Source organism: Crocodylus siamensis, chromosome 1, assembly GCF_052110815.1.
Source record: "Crocodylus siamensis isolate JL-2025a chromosome 1, ASM5211081v1, whole genome shotgun sequence".
NCBI lineage: Eukaryota > Metazoa > Chordata > Crocodylia > Crocodylidae > Crocodylus > Crocodylus siamensis.
In genome coordinates, this window is record NC_143395.1 from 304,656,262 (window position 1) to 304,673,767 (window position 17,506).

Below are 17,506 nucleotides of genomic sequence, written 5' to 3' on the forward strand. Positions count from 1 at the left end.
CCCTTTCATGTATTCTTGTGACCCATTTTTGACTCATGACCCACAGGTTGAAGAATGCTGGTCTAGGTAGAATCTAGGGATAGGGCTGGAGCTCTGAGCAGAGGAGGCTTAATTAGCCTGCTTTCTCCTACAAAATGGGCAGGTAGCCAGCCTGGGCTGGGGAGAAGCCTGACCTCAGGCCTGTAGCTTCAAGTACACTAGCTATAGCTTAAACTTAAAGGACTTTCTGTGCAGGTAGAAGTAGAATTCAGGGCTCTGTAATGAAGATATGCCCTAGTGCATAAAAGGCAGCCTTACTAAATTCATATAATCTGTAGTCTAGTTAGCACCCACCCAGCTAAGTAAGCACCCAACCAGCAGAGCTTTGTCTGGTCACACATAAGTTTGTCCAGTTTTATTAGATTCTGTTTAAATTTAGTCATGGAAGTTGAAACCAATCTAAGCTCATTATAAACCAGCATGTGTTAGACTTCAGTTAAAGTACTATGATTTCTAAACCAGCCCTGAGAGGCTTACCTTTTCCAGGTGTTACGAGCACTAGTGTCAGTGGGATGGTCATTGTATTTAAAAAAAAAAAAAAAAGTAGCAGAAGTTTAAAGGAAGCTAATCTCTGCAATTTCTACTTCAAAAACTCCTAACTACAGGAGGGAAAAGAGCTGAAAGCTGGATGGAGTCAGTGCCCTGATCCTCTCTTCTAGCATTCTGACTGAGCAGTGTAGTATGTACTCTGTTACTTGTGAAGTCTTTTTCTATACTTCTTTCTGTGTCCATAATTTTGCTCATTATCCAAAGGAGAACATCACTGTTTTACACTGGCTTCTGCTGTCTTGGGAGCAAATTTCATGCCCTGGAAATTGCAGGCAGGTGGTGACATCATAGGACCATGTCTACACCTGGTGTAAGATGGCATAATAGATTGATCCAGTGGAGATCCATCAATTGCCATCAGTTGACAATATGACCCCAGGTTGCCTCCCTGTGATGGCTTTGCTGGAATTCATGCTGACCTCTATGAACCCAAGGTGGGGGACAATATTTGAATGTCAATACATTGAGTATTTTCCTCCCCAAAATAAAAATGTTGGCTTTTTGTATTGCCTTGTGCTGCTTATTGCAGGTTTGGCTTCAGTGGAGTCATTTTTTTTGACAGGGTCAGATGTAAGGGGAGTTGCAAGTGAAACTTGCACCTGGTGCTTAGAGCAAGACAGTCACCACTTCCCCAGTCCATACATGCTGAGCAAAAATGCTACAGCAGCCTTTAGAGCCCTGTAGGGGCTAAAAGGCTGTGGAAGAGATCCTCTTGTGCAGGAACCAAGGACCCCTTCACAAACCTTGTAAGAGGTGTGCCAGGGCAGGACAGCATGGGTTAGGGGTGGAGAGGACAGAACATGCTTGCTAAGATATAGTGAAAGGCTGACATTGTATAGACAGCCTTTCTGACTGCAGAGCAGCTGAGAATTGGGAGGGTCATAAAGGTAGGCTAAAGGCAAGCTAACACCCTGTTTCCCCTAGCCTGGAATTCCTAATTCAGTTCTTTGAATTAGTGCTCATTGCAGAAATACTTTTATAAGAATACTGCTCTGTTTGCATTGGTTGAACCTTTAGGTCTGGCCTACACAGATTAACGAGTGTTGTATGGTAACATGTAAGTATACAAGCACAACAAAACATTTTTGCTTTATTATCCCTAACTACATGGGTAGCCTTAGAGTAGAAATGTAATTTCCAGTAGCGTGGCTGGGGCCATGAACAGGATAATATCTTGAAGCATCATTTGAAGTGGTTTGTAGGGTGGAGTAGAGAAATTTGTGCAGAGCTGCTGAAATGATGTAGCATGTTTAAATTACAGTGCTTTGTGGATCCCAGGTGCATTTAAATCAAATTTATAATTGAGGAACATGGTCACCAGCACTTCTAGTCCCCTTTAGATTTCACCTATTACCTGGTTAAGGAGCAGAAATAATGCTGCTGATTGGAGTTCATGTGCTAAACAGCCTTTTCTGATTCTTCTGTCTCAGTTAAATCATTATCTTTTTCTGTATGCATCTAGTGATGTACAGGAAAAAAAGAAGTTAAGCTTATAATAAGAGCCATTTTTGTGGGTGGGAAGTACTAAGCCACAAGAAGATTTTAAATCTATAATAATGATGAGCTGCTGAGTGGGTTCAGTGCCCAGGTGCATATGAAGCCTTTTTGCTAGTATTTAAACAGTTTGCTGTGGTTATGGCTGGGTGGGGTGCTTTTTCCTCAAGTTTCTGTCACCACGGTCAAAACAAAGCTCAAAGCATTTTTACTCTGCTGTGCTAGAAGCAAACAGATTTTTAGATATCTCCAAATTAAACTTTTACCTTGTGGCTACTTTTGCAGTTTCTCTTTGGTGCATATGCTTTGCTGTTTTTGTTTTCTCACGCTGCAGGTTTAGCTGGGGGAGAAGAGAAGTTGTATTCTGTTATTAAGAAGTTTAAGAGTTCAGTCCTGTATTCTGAAGTGTAGAACCCCAGCATCATCTCTCTTAGAAAATTACCTCCTCTGCACAATTGGGGATGGGGGTGGCAAAGGGATACAATACGCTGATTTCAAACTCGGGTAGGCAGCATGTCCCGCTTTTAAATTGCCCCAATTAAAATAGATGTGTTGGGAAGTGGAAGTGCAGATCTTTTCAATGTACTTTTTTACAGAGTAGAAAAATATCTGTTGTTAAGAGCCTGTATTGGAAATTTGATCACTGAATTGTTTCCTTTTCTTTTTTTTTTTAAGCAAACTTCTAAATATTGGTGATACCTCTCTTGTGTGATTCTATATGTCTGTGTAAATGTTAGAGTCAAAGATTTGATAGATTTCTTCCCTCACTATACAGAAAAAATATTGGAGTCTGGTATAATTATTCTTGGTTCTGATTCTGCATCCAGTTCTACAGGAGTGATCCCTGCTCAAATATGCTTAAAAGTTTGCAGGATCAGAGGTTAAGTTAAAGATGAATGTAGGCTATCTGTATGTGCTGAGAGCTTTGTGAGATCTCCTGCTTCATAGAATTCATGTTCTAACTATGTGTCCTTCATACCAGGTCACAAGACCCAGCAGCTACAACAAAAAATCCCATTTTGATGTGGAAGATGCCGATGAAGTTGACAAAATGGAGATTAGGTAATAGAAAAAATTCTGTAACTGGTACAGCCTTATTTTTCTGTCATTATGTGACTTTTAAATTCGCAAGCACAGTTTTAGTCCTTGTAATTTGAGATCAGACTATTCATTAGTCTACATCTGTCTGCTCTTTACCCCTCAGGTGAAGAGCAGAAAACCACAGGGGAGATTTGAGAAGTATATGGGATAGTAGTTCTGTTGTAGGAAAGGGCCTCGCACTTCCCCCAGTACCCTTCAATTAGTTCACCTACTAGAATTATTAGCTGGTACATGTCTTAAAGATGAACCCTTTATATCAGTTTTCTTCCCACTGGGATTGAAGAGAAACTATATGAAGTTCACGTTTTAAGATTCCTCTTTCTTTTATACCTTAACAAGCTCCAGCTGTTGTGGAGGGATGTCCCTCCACAACAGGAAGCTCTGGCAGTTTCTCTTCTCTATTTTGCCAAGCAGGCAGAGTGTAACTGTTTACTGTGAGAATGAGTATGGGGCATACACACTCCAGTGTCCAGGACAGAAACATTTCTGCCTGGTTCTTTTTAAAAACCAGCACATGTTCTGTGGAATCTGTTGAGTAGACCTACACAAGATGAGTTAATGGGAAGAGTATAGATAAAAGGTTGCAGTGAGTAGTGAGGACTCTACTACTTATACCAGCAGCCAGAATGTCTCTGCTTGGGTGGGTGGGTGGGCCAGGCCTGCTACACTCTTTGCTGTCTGATATAGTCTCTCCTGTGCACAAATGTACCCATTTACCATTACATTGGAGGGGTACCCAGTCATCACTGTATTTAATCTTACAATACTCTGTGAGGTAAAGTGTTGTTACCCCCTTTTTACAGATAGAGAGGCCAAGCACAGAAGGGCCAAGTGCTCAGGTCCCTTGTCTTACAAGAAGTCTGCAGTAGTACTGGCAGTTAAAAAGGTATTTCATGTATCCCAGCTTAGCACCCTAACCACTGGGTGCTAGCTCACAAATTCTGTTTTGGGATGATATTCCTAGAGGCCCCTTCACTGGTGTTAAAATTCTTAACCCAGTAAGATATACTTGGCAGTTGTGACATGTATACTGCTGTTGCAGACTTTCTCAAATCCAAGCAGATCCTGCTGCCTTGATAATGTTCCAGCCACATTTACTTGCAACCATGAAGGCTAGAAACATACTTTGAGTAAAAACTAAGATTCTCTAGTCTTTGTGGGCATTTATACGCATACTTTTCTGTCCTGTGACGCGCCAGAGATCTGCTGTTTCAGAGCAGTCTTCATTAATTGAGTCTGCGCCACACATGAGCTGAGGCAAACTGTGCTGCGCCACGTGCAGTTGTATAGGCGGTGAAATGCACATCAGTGCACAGAAAATGGTGGCGGCGCACTTTTGAAATAAAGCACCTCTGTGTTTTAGTTCAAAAGCACACAACTGCCATTTTCTCAGTGCTGACACACATTTCACCACTTTACAACTGTAAGTGTCACAGTGCTGGGGTGCTTTTATGTATAAAAATGCCTTCTATCCTTCTAAAGGAATTTGAGACACCACAGAACGCATGCCAGGAACCAAAAAAATGTTCCCCGTGTTGGATATTTGCAGTGCAGGCTCAAAATTTGATCCCTGGATATCCAGGTATCGAAATAAGACACAGAAGAAAAAAGCAGTCTCTGAAAAAAGCAGGGCAGGGCTGAGTTCCGCTGCGCACTTTCTCCCCTTGCACACTGTGGGTCCAGCAGCACTGATGCTAGAGGCAGGACCCAGCCAAGCATGACACCCAGTCCCTGCAAGAGGTGCAGGGCCCCAGGTGACAGCCTGAGTGGCCCAGGGCTGCCTTAAGGTGCATAGCACCAGGCCAGGCTGGGCCCGCGCAATGTGAGATCTGTGTCGTCTTGGTAAGAAGTGGCTAGAGGTGTCCCTCTGGTGCTGGTACTTGGTCCAGTGTTTTTTAACATCTTCATCAATGATTTGGATGTGGGAGTGAAGAGCTCACTGGCCAAGTTCATGGACAACACCAAGTTACGGGGAAGCATGATCGTTTTTGAAGATAGGCTGCAGATACAGGCGGACCTAGACAGGCTGGCAGGTTGTGCGGATCGGAACCAGGTAAGGTTTAACATCCAGAAATGTAAAGTGCTCCACCTGGGGACGAACAATCCCATACATACTTACAGGCTTGGCAATGCACCACTCTGACCAGCACTATGAGTGAAAGAGACCTGGGGGTAATAATTGACCACAGTATAAACATGAGCTGGCAGTGGGATGCTGTAGCTAGCAGGGCAAAAAATACCCTGGCATGCATCAGTAAATGCATCTCCAGCAAAAACAAGGAAGTCATTCTTCTGCTCTGCTCGGCATTTGAGAGACCACAAATGGATACTGTGTCCAGTTCTGGGCACTGCACTTCAGCGAGGACATGGAAAAGCTCAAGAGTCTGGAGAAGGGCCACCCATATTATTAGAGATTTGCACAGCAAGCCATATGCAGTAAGGCTGAGGGACCTGGGACTCTTCAGCCTGAACAAAAGAAGGCTAAGAGGGGACTTGCTAGCAGCTTACCACTACATCGAGGGCTCAGTGAACAACTGTTTACCAGGACACCCTTGGGGAAAGCAGGAGTAGTTGTCACAAACTCATGGAAGACCATTTCAGGCTCAGCATTAGGAAAAACTTCACAGCTAGGGTGTCCAGACTGGAATAAACTCCCTCCAGAGGTGGTGCAATTGCCTACCCTAGTGATCTTTAAGAGGAGACCGGGTGGTCATCTTGCTGGGGTCACTTGACCCCAGTTCTCTTTCCTGCTTGGTGCAGGGGAGCTGGACCCAATGATATTCCGAGGTCCCTTCCAGCCTATATTCTATGAATCTATGAATGTGGCACAGGCAGCACTGGGTGCCAGGCCACTGGGGCTGAGCCACACTGCCCTGCACTGCACAGGGGGGCTGTACCAGGAGGCCCTGAACACCTTGACTGCTGCTGCTGCTCCCGGTGAGCTGTGGGCTATGTAAGGGGATTGGGGTCATAGCAGGGGAAGCTTTGGGTCCTGCAGGGGAGGGCCCTGGCTTGGTGGGAGAGGAAGCTATGGGCTCTGCAGGGGGGACTGGCCCTTTGGGAGAGGGTAGTCCATGTGTTTTGTGGGGGGGGCCATGTCCTGTTGGGTCAGGGACCCACCTCTCTTGAGCAGTCCCCCCCACAATCCCTCACACCTACTTGCACACCCCAGGCACCCCACATTCCCCCCCCACCCGTTCCCACACCTGTCCTGCAAACCCCACATCCCCCGCTGTACACCCATTATGCCCAGCTGCCAGACAGGATCAGACCTGCTGGCAGGAGCTGTGGTTACAGGGGCAGCTGTCTCCACGTCCTGGTTAGTGAAGGGGTCAGGGGGAGCTCTAACTGTTCTATGATGAACAAAAGCAAACATCAAAACATTTAGAGTGTATTTTGTTATGATGACAGAGACGCTGATAAGCTTCCAAATTGCTTTAAAATTGTACCTGTATCAATAAAACATTGCCCACCTGAGTGATTCCCCCTACCTCTCTTTCATATATAGTGGTCTTTTGTTTTAATTGTGGAAGAATGGGATTTTGCGGGGGGACACCAGAATTCCTGCTAGTGAGGCAAGTGGCAGGACCCAGGCAGAGAAGCCTGCTCAGCGCTGGCACCCAGAACCCAGCTGGAGGTGGCTGACCTCTTGGCCACTTGGGGCCAGGAGGACATTCTTTGACAGTTCAAAGAAGGCCACCACACTGAGAACATCTTCCGGGCAATAGCTGCCTAGATGGCAGAGTGGCGGCACACATAGCAGTAGTGCCACACAAAGGCCAACTGTGCAGCCAGTGGCATCTGGCCGAGAGGTACAGATGCCTCTGCTGTGGCCATGCAGTCCCCATCCAATTCTTGGGGCTGCATGCTGTCACAGGTGGCAGCAGGTCATAGCCAGGCAGCAGCCCCCCCGGCAGACTGCTGCGGTGGGTTGAGGGTGCAGGGAACTCTCGGTTAGGGCTGCTTCAGCAGTCCAGCTGGCACAAGGGGCTAGTGTCCCCAAATACCAATTGGCCAGGCTCCAGAAACTCCTGTATATTTGTCCATTCACTGATCATGGGCTCTAAGGCTCACCCAACTAACTAGTAGCCCCTTTCCATGGGGGCTAATGGATGAAAGGAACAACTGATTTTGTGGGACAACTAAGGGAAAAAACAGGATAGGAGTGACGTGGGGGTCAGAGGGTAAAAATGTGAAAATAAGTTCTCCAGAGGGGGACACGGAGCAGAGCCCACTGGGCCGCACCCACCAGTCATCCAAGGAACCAGTGGACACTGCGCATTGGTGCTCTGCCCAGAAACATGCACGGCCAAGTGAAAGAAAAGCAGCCCTGCTGTCCCCAGGCACCTTCCTGGCCAGAGCCTCCTTCCTGGTCATATACAGGGCCCACTTGGTCAGGGCCAGGAGGAGGTTGTCATGTGTGTCAGGGTCTTCCTCTGCCTGCAGAAGGGGCAGGAGACCCCCGGGAAGCCTCTGAGAGCAAGTAGCCCTGAGCTGCTTGCCAGAGCAGGTTTTTATACTACTGGGGCCAGCACAGGTGTTGGTCCCAAGCTCTAGCTCCCCCTGCCTGCAGATCTGGAAGGATCTGGGCAGGATTATTTTGCCCCAAGTGACCTAACATGCCCCACACCAAAGTGCATGTCTGGGCATGTGTGCTGAGGCAAAAATCCCTGGCTCAAATTTGTGCCATTCCTATTTGAGCTGCTGCAAGCAAACATGCCTACACATGTGGACGTGCCCTATGACTCCAGAAGCTGGGTCTCAAGTCTTCAGCCTGTAATGTCTATGTGTTAATCTGACCCTGTGTGTATCATTGCATTGTTCTGTATATTACTTTATTTTTAGTGACCTTTGTTTCATATGACTATGCTGCATATAATGTATGTAGTTTTTACTTTAGCATGATTTCTGAACAAATGTGTGTTTGCATTAATATTGTCTCTGTGACAGTGGTTAAAAAGATTCTTTTTACTGTTCCTAAGACCAACATATGACCGTTCATAAGCTCTGAGGAAAAAATACTGTGTGGAGAGATTTATGAAACATCTGGCAAAAAAATCAACATTTAAAAAAATAATGAAAGCAGATAAAGGGTTAGTTCTGGTTGGGCAAACTTCTTTCGTTTTTTTCCCCTTGCAGGACAGAATGCTTTTGTTTTAGTCTCTCCTTCACACCCCCTTGAGTCTCTCCAGTCCTTGGTTTAGTTTGCCATTGATGTCTTCTGTCAGCATACCCTGAATGATGTAGCTTACATTTACCTAAACATTTTGTGAAATCTTCCCTTCTGTGGTCTCTGTCTGAATTTGAGTTCCTGCTGTGAATTTGAGTTCCTGCTATATATTATTTCTAACTATATGAAAAAGTTCTAATTTAGAGTGGGTGTAGGAAGTTGCCGACTAGGGTATATAATTACATTAGTACCAGATGTTCTTTTCACATATGATTTCACCCACACACCTCATATTTTCACTCTGAAGAAAGGGACATTCTTGTAGAAGTGTGGCCCTCAAAATGCAGTGCAAAATTTAAGCTGTTACTTGATGTGTTGTTGTGTTTTTTAAACATTGAGCCAATAAATGTGAAGCATGTAGAGTCAATTTCTTTGATTGTTGTGTGTAAAGTATCTTTCATTCTCCAGGCACATGTCCAAAGGCAAAGTTTACAATTGTTGCATGTGCTAAAATTAAGGCTTGTTGACTGTTTAGTTTTACTGTTGGACATCCACGCTTGCAGGATCTCCTCAGTTTTGAGCAAGCTAATCTGCAGCAACTACATTTAGTGCCTGCTTTCCCCATAAAAACATGTGTGGTGTACCATATTTGAAAGTTTTAGTAGTGGAAAGCATTTTCCTAGCATTCACATAGAATAGGAACAAAAGGAAAAGTCAGTTACAGCAAATAATTTGTAAAATCAAGTTTTGGACCATGTATAAACAGTGAATTAGCCCCTGCAAAGCTGAATAAGTCCCTTTCTTAACTTGTTTTTGGCCATTTTGTATTAGTATTTAATGATGCCACTGTAGTCATGCTGAGCTCATTCAGAGGCCCGTTGTGCCGAGAGTAAACTTGCTCAAGAAGTGAGAGGAGGAAAAAAAATTAGGTTAATTTTTTTTATTTTTCCCCACACACTATCAACAATTTTCTCAAAATATTGAATTAGGAAAATGTCAGCGAACTCTAGTAGGCACTCAAAAGCTAGTAACTGCTCCAGAAGAGCTTGCGGAGGGAAAGGATGGTTAACTGCTAATAAAAAATAAATACATGGAGTGTGAGACATAAAGGCATGATGCTAGCTAGGATAAACCTTTTAAAGGAATATTGGCCCTTATACTTCAAGATGTTCCAACCACAAACTTCCGAATACCAAGAAGAAACCTTCCCTCATACGAAAGGTGGTGGATATTTGTCTATGACACCTGTTACTGCAGCTTCCAGTTTTATAATCTGAGTCTAGTACTGGTTCCTGTTGGAGCTAGAATGCCAGAATGGTCCAGTCCCATCATTTCTGTGCCTTGGCAACATCCAGCGGAAATTTAAATTTCTACCTCCTCATTAATTAAAATCTGCTTTCCCCACATATTTAATGTATTGTTTTTCTCTTATACCAGAGTTTACCAAAAATGAAGCACATTCTTCTAGGTTTGGGGAAATGCAGACAAATGTTTCCTCAAAGATAAGGAAATAGACATGAAAGATGTATAGGCTTCTGATGATTCATTGTGTGACTATCCATGGCTTACTGGTTGGTTTAATCTCACTAAGCGAGGTTTGCTTTTCAAGGTGGGCAATGCTGTTGTATTTGCACTCTATTCCACTCACTTTTTCAAGCTTATGGTTGGGGATTATTGATGCTACTTGTAAATGCTGATATCAACAGCTTGAAGGCTTGCGGATGGCACCATGCTTGATGTGTTTACACATGTAGGCTCTGTCACCTTCTTACATTGAAATATCAACATATATCTGCTAAAATGGTAAAGTTATTGAAATTGATATCCGTGATGAAACTAAAAGCACAGGAGTCCCAACTGTTTAGGGTCCCAACCTTTTGGCCCTGCAGGCCAGTGAGTGGGGAGGGACTCGTGCATGGGCCCCAGCACTGCCCCGATGTCAGAATTGGTATCCAGGGGCCTGGCACCTCCTCTTCCCCCCCTGAATGTGGTAGGATTTAGTCCTAGGGGGTCCTGCATCACCCCTTCTTGCCCCAGTGCACCAGAATTGGTCCTTGGAGGCCTAGCCTCACCCCTGTGCACCAGGCTGGGGGCCTGGGACTGGGACCTCTAAAGGGCACTGCCCACTCTTTCCCCAGCATGCCAGGATTGGCCACCAGGTCCTTGTGCTGCCCCTGCTCAACCCTATGTGCTGGGATCAGGTGCCAGATCCAGTGCACAGGGCCCAGGACTCCCCATGGGTCAAAAGTTGGCAGTGGGAGTGCTACTGCTCCCCCGCTGCCAAATTTCCAGGCCAAATGACACAAGGCAGCAGGCCAAAGGTTGAGTACTCCTAGCTTACAGTTTAAATTAACAAATGTCTGGTAACTCCTGACATAACAGGTTGCTAACTAGGTGCTTGCCTATATTTCAGGATGAGCATTTTGACATTGGATTTAACTCTTATATCCAGTGGGAGATTCACATATCTTTGCAGGGCATTTATAGTGGCTCGTATGGATACCTTTTTTCTTTTTTAAGGTCCAAAACCTGAGTCTGAATAAATGCCAGGTCAAGTACATAGTGTATTTAAACTAGGGTAAGCCAGTTAAAAACACCAAAAATGTGCCTCGGGTGCAAAGAAATCAGTAGTCTGATTTTGGAGCTTGATTCCAGAGCTATGGTTTCTGACACCTTGGCAAGGTGAGGCTACACCTGTGAACTAGAAGCCTCTTCTGCTTTTGCAAGTGTAATACTTGATGTAAGCAAAATGGATGAGGAAAAGCTATTGTAGGTCACTATGTATTGATTTTCATGGTGATGAATTAACAGACTCCAGAAGTCTAAGGTCATCTTTGGCTCCTTGGAAACGGGTGTAATGGGTTTTAGAATTATTTTTAGTCTCCTGAGAGTTGTTGGGAAAAATATGTATCTATATGAAATGGGTAACAGCTGTTTTTCCCCTTAGTTTCAGGATATGAGGTTCTTAATTATTGATTTTGTTTTATAACAGAGTTGATCTTTGGAATGCCAGTAACTTGAAGTTTGGAGATGAGTTCCTAGGAGAACTGAGACTTCCTTTAAAATTCCTCCGGCAATCCAGCTCATATGAAGCATGGTACTTTATATTTGCTTTACTTTATGGAGAATAGAAACTGAACTGTTTCTAGTAAAGCATGTGCTGTCTGGGTGCTACAAAATTAGTATTGCAATACAACAAAATTTAATTTGTGTACATATTTTCTTCTGGTTTCAAAAAAAACAAACGCCCAAGCCAAAATTTTCAGTTCAAGCCAAACTATCAGGACAGAAACACATAAGGCATAGTTCTGATGGTATGATTTGAAATTTTGGCTTAGGATTGTATACATGTACATAAACCAGGTGAGAATTTTAATGTACTGAATTTAATGATGTTATGTACTGTACTCAGCAGCAGAGACTTAGTTTTATTGCTGTATCAGATGTAATATTGTCTGTGAAACGTTGTGATCAGATCTTTCTCTGTTACAGCATGTAAAATGACCTGGGGATCTTTGTGGAAAACCTAATTCAGAACTTCAGAAAGTCACTACATTTAGGAATGCCATATGTGTTCTCTACAATACATTTTGTATATGTTATGTGTATGTATATACATTTATAGCATTTAAACATATATTTTCTGTTTCAAGAGAAACTTTTTATTTTGTCTGTCAGGTATTTTCTGCAGCCCAGAGACAATGGCAACAAGTCACTGAAAACTGATGACCTTGGTTCTTTAAGGTTAAATGTGGTTTACACTGAAGATCATGTGTTTTCCTCAGACTATTACAACCCACTTAGAGACCTCCTGTTAAAATCTGCAGATGTTGAGGTAAATTTTGCTCATTGCTGCATGCTATTTTACCTATTTGCCCTCAAAGACCCATAAATATTTCTCATTTTACAATTGTGGGTATCATAAGTGAACTTACAAAGTTCTCACTGCTTGTTTTGCCACAAGAGATTCGAAGCTGTGTAGTTTTCATACTTGTTTTTGGTCCAGACAGAAAAAGATCATTATCTCCATGCACTGATGGTAAGTAAAGACACACCCAGTAGTAGCAGTGATTATGAGCTTTTCTAATTCTACATTTGAAAAGGCAAGATAAGCTTGGGTTCAAATGACTAGTTTCATTAACTGTGAAGGAGCATGCTTGCGTATAGGTAGGAATTCTTATTTTGTGTGGGTTTTTTCATACTAATTCTAAAATGTTGAATGGACTCGGCCGTATGTCTGTTCAAATGGTCCAAAATACTTTTAGCAGTTATACTAGCTCATCTTTTCCGAGAGAAAACTCTATTTCATTTGACAGCACTTAAATGTAGACAAAGATTTAGATTTTTATCCTTAGTATTTCACAAGCAGCTGTGATAGGGAAATGAGCTAACAATAGAGATAGAGGAAAAAAAGGACTGTATTGTAATCATTTTTAAATTGCTGCCCTCTTGTGATCAAAACTTACAACAAAAAGTAACTGAAAATTAACATGTAGTCCTCTCTCAGATATATTTATGTAACTGGTTGCTGCCATTAATATGTATGGCTCTATTAAGGAGTTTGTGAAAAAGGAAGTTTGTCAATAAGGGGCGGTAGTTATAGAAACACATCACAAAGTTTTTGTTTTTTCTCCATTGTTCAGCCTGTTTCAGCATCTGCTGCACATGTGTTGGGTGAAGTTTGCAGAGAAAAACAGGAAGCAGCCATACCTTTGGTCAGGCTTTTTTTACACTATGGCAGAATAGTACCTTTCATCAGTGCAATTGCAAATGCTGAAGTGAAGAGGACTCAGTAAGTACAAACAAATGGCATATTAATATTTCCTGCACATAATAAAATAGTACTTGTTGCCAGAATTTCATTCTGGTTATAAAACCATTTTAAATACTATCATTATTTATTATTTGGATTGTAGTAGTAGTTAAAGGCCCTAGTCAAGAACCTGGGGCACTTGGTATAACTATGTGCAGCTGTAACAAAAAGATGATTCCTGCCTTGAAGAACCAGGTGAGTTAAAGTGTCACTAGAACTTCCTGTAAAGGTACCTCCTGCTGCTTCTTAGAACTTTCCTTTTCCATGATGCATATGAAAAAGACTGGATATCTGTTAGGTCACTTGGTTTTAGCTTGTAGGCTCTATACATCATTTTGTCCTGTGCATGTACAGCATCTCACCTTTTGAGGTCTTGGTCCCCGACTTGGCAATAATAATAATTCTGAAATCCTGCAGTGTTCTCAGAGTTGTTGGTTGTAGCTGTGCTGGTCTAAAGACATAGGCAGACAAGGTTCTTTGGGTAGATGCAATGCCTTTTATTAGACCAATTAAATAGTTAGACAAATTGTTCTTTGCAAGCTTTCAGGCACGAACACCCTTCTTCAGGCATAAGGAAAGTCTTTTGGTGCTTGTGGCACACTGTGGGCACATTATAACCTGTCTGCAATCTGATAAACCCAGGTAACCTGTATGCATTTTACCTGCTACATTTTATCACCTTCTCCCCTTTCCCTCTCCCTCCCTTCAAATGCCTTTTCACACTTATTGTTTCCCATTCCCTTTGAACCTCACTGACACGCATTTACATTTCCACAGACCTGTATTTTGCATTTTGGCTTCTATTCTACCCAAGAAAGTACACAAACACCAGCAGACTTTTCCTATGCCTAAAGGAGGGCGTTTGTGCCCAAAAGCATGCAAAGAACAATTTTTCCAACTATTTAGCTGGTCTAATAAAAGATATCACATCTACCCAATGACCCTACAGTGTTCTCAGTAGTTCATGTGAAATCAGTTCAGCTTTGCAGGATTTTAAAGAACCGTCTCTTTCAGAATAAAAGTATTTGCTGAACTTTGTATGAGGAACAAAGGCCATTTTCTCTCTAATCATATGGATACTGAAATTTAAGGCATCTTGGGACATTCATTTTTCCAAATGGAAGACTGAGCAGCAAAGAACTAAGTTGATTGTGACACTTGTGGAAAATAGGTTCACTCTTTTTTACCAGTCCCTTCTGAATTCCTATCTTGAATAATGGTTTGCTGCTAGATTTTCATGGTAGTATGTCATATCCAGACCGTGTAGATTATAGCTAAGTACAGATGGTCAGAAAGACCAAGGCTGAATCAGTTCAATCTTTGCAGGTTAGTCTGAGCTGCATAGATTGAACCGATAAGCAAGTGAACACATATTAACTTTTGATTCCAGAAATGCAGCCATCTGCCAGCATTGGCCCAAGCCAGAAGTAACAGGATACTAGAGCATGCCTCCCTGCTGGGCTGGAGCAGACAGGTTGGATCAAGGCTAGCCTGCCCATCCTGCAAGAGAGCGGAGGGGCTTGCAGGGGAGGTGCAAAGCATCATGGGATGCTGGGAGACTGTGAGCTCACTTGAATCTGAAAGGGATCTGGGACAGAAGTTCAGTAAACCAATTTAATCTAAATCAATGAAGTCCGATACTGCATCCATGCAAGTTTATCTTAAACTGGTTTTTGCCAGTTTGAAAGTGGTTTATGTGCACTGAACTTCTGTTGTGTTACAGATTTGAACCGATTTCTGATCACTTCAACCTGTTTATGTGTAATTTCTATCTCTAGCCTCTGAGAGGAAGTTATAGCCCTTTGATGGTTGCTTTTGTCTGTACAGCAGATGGTCTTGATCCATTGCCTTGGGGATTCTGATTTAAGGTAGCAATCACCACAGACAGTACAAAGTTAAGATTTTGAGTGAGCAGACATTTCAGAGAAGCCAGAGACTGAAATACTCTCTCTCCTGTAGGTATAGTCCTTCCAAGCTGTGGGTGAGTTTGAGGTACCAATGTATGGACACTGAGGAAGTTTGCTTTTCTCCATATATCATTTACCTGTTCAAGAGGCAGGCGGAGCATTCATTTTCAAAACTAACAACTACCCCACCCCCCGGAGCAATGAAGTTGGAAAAGTAGCTCATCATAAACTTCCTTTCTGTAAATGGTTGCTATTACAGTAATGTATCAGAACTGAATAGACGTGTTATTGTGTGTGAGAGAGTAAGCAAGAGACTACAGGCCCTATTTTGCATGTCACAGGCGGGTATCGTTTAAGTAATTTAGATGCAGAAGAAGTAGTTAGAAGTGCAAATATATAACTGGTTTAAATTGCCTTTGCAAATAATAGAGAGCAGAAAATTGACCTGAAATTATTTGCATTCTCAGAAATCCAACTGCAAAAAAAGAAACATGAGAAACAACAGAATGAAAATCATGCTTTTGAAGTGGAAGTTTTAGTGGTTTCTTGCTGAATTGTTTGAATGCACATAGGGTTGTGAACTACTGTATTATTACTTTTTCTTTCTTTTTTTAGGGGGAATGTTCTAGTTTCTGTGTATAATAAAAACCTGTGACTTTGGGAGGGTTGACAAGTCTTGTTGGAAAAAAAACAGTTGAGCAAAGAGCCCCACAAAAATTGTTCACAGGTTTGGGAGTGGTATTTGTGGCTTCCTTCACTGTTCATGATTCAACCCCAGGTGACCAGGCTGTATATCAGTGTTACAAGCAGTATATCAAAAGGGTTGTAATAGGGCCTCCACAAAGTAGAAGAGGTACGCCACAAAGGGAAGGTGTAGAAAGCAGCCCCAAAAGACAAATGTAGTTGTCTATGTAAATATTGATTTAATGTAACAATTGCTTTCTCCCATGTCCAGAAAGTGTTTCTTAATCATCTTTTTAACAGTAAGATTGATTTAAAAGGTGAAGATGCTTGTCTTTTGACCTGGTGCACAAACCAGTGTACTACAGCTGTGCAACTAGGTTTAACAAACATAGCCAATCCTCCGCTCTTTTTATGTATCCAGACATGCAAAGGAAACTTCATCAATGATTTTTATGAAAGGGAATGGGATTCTAAATGAGTCATAAGGTCCCACCCCCATGGGAATTATGGTATATGTAGCAGACAATAGGCAAATCATAGGATAAGTGTAGTTCAGCTAGAACAGGTCACTTACATCATTCAGACTGATTATTCCCTAGCCCCACAAATACTTTTGTGTGGGAAAAGCTGGCAGGTAGTGCATGACAACACAGATATTCTTCCCCCATGCACATTTTTTTTCATTTGGATTATAAGACCCTTTGGGCAGGGTCTGTGTTTTTACATGTGTATGTGTAGTACAATATAGCTTTTTCAAACTATCTTAATACAAATAAGGAATTGTTGACAAAATCTTCTGTCCTTGACAATCTCATGTTGATTGCTTCCACTCCTCCCTCCCCTGTTCCAATGTGGGATTACACCAAACATAATGCATTTAATGGCAGTGCTTGGGCTACCGTCAAAAGAATATACACTTGCTCATTAACACCGCCCCCCAGCTTTTAATCACCTTTCATTACTGCTTTTATTTCCATACACTGGTTATTTTGTTAGAGAAAGACTAAATTATAGAAAATTGTTCCTTTCCAGAGACCCAAACACCATTTTCAGAGGAAATTCATTAACTTCCAAGTGCATTGATGAGACAATGAAGCTGGCAGGGATGCATTATCTTCAAGTTACACTAAAGCCAATTATAGATGAGGTAAGAGCAAGAAAGATTGTTTGATAAAATTTCAGCCTCACAGGCCTTCTAGGAGTAGGTATTGTTTGCTTCTTGCCATTTTAAAATTGCTTTGTCCAGCTAGTGTTCATGTATTTACATGAAAGCCTTGCAACATTTACTTATCCAGTGATTCACCCAGTTCAGGAACACTCGACTAGCTTTAAAGACAGACAAAAAAAATTCGTTTTAACTAGGTCTAAAAACAAGTTTCCTGTCTTATAAAACCTACTGCTTATGTTCTGGGGGGAAAAAAAATAAAAACCTACAAAAGTCAGAACTTCACATGAGAAAGTAGCCTGAAATCCATGAAGAACACTTGTCATCCTGTAGTTTTTAAATGAATACGATTAATCCTAGATTACTGCATATGTGACAGCTTGCAGTGTGGCAGTGTGCTATTATCTCTTCAGTCCAGTATTGCAGTTTCTTCCATTGCTGTAATTAAACAACTATTTGGACCACATACTTCCTTGTGAATGATTTAGCACTTAGTTCAGCTGTTAACTGTGATGTCACATCAAGAAATATTTTCCCTAAGAGTAGTTTTACAATACTTTCTCTTTGGTGCATGATGTGTTTTC

At 42.2% G+C, this 17,506-nt stretch overlaps 1 protein-coding gene across 2 annotated transcripts in view; it reads left to right on the top strand.

Annotated features, from left to right (window-relative positions):
- RASA3 (RAS p21 protein activator 3) overlaps positions 1–17,506 on the top strand; it is a 199,594-nt gene that overhangs the window by 156,879 nt on the left and 25,209 nt on the right. For both annotated transcript variants that reach the window (XM_090021644.1, XM_090021654.1), the window contains exons 8-12: positions 3,065–3,144; positions 11,346–11,450; positions 12,032–12,188; positions 12,997–13,145; positions 16,790–16,904. In XM_090021644.1, the coding sequence (XP_089877770.1) occupies positions 3,065–3,144; positions 11,346–11,450; positions 12,032–12,188; positions 12,997–13,145; positions 16,790–16,904 (606 nt within the window). The remainder of the gene's footprint in view (positions 1–3,064; positions 3,145–11,345; positions 11,451–12,031; positions 12,189–12,996; positions 13,146–16,789; positions 16,905–17,506) is intronic.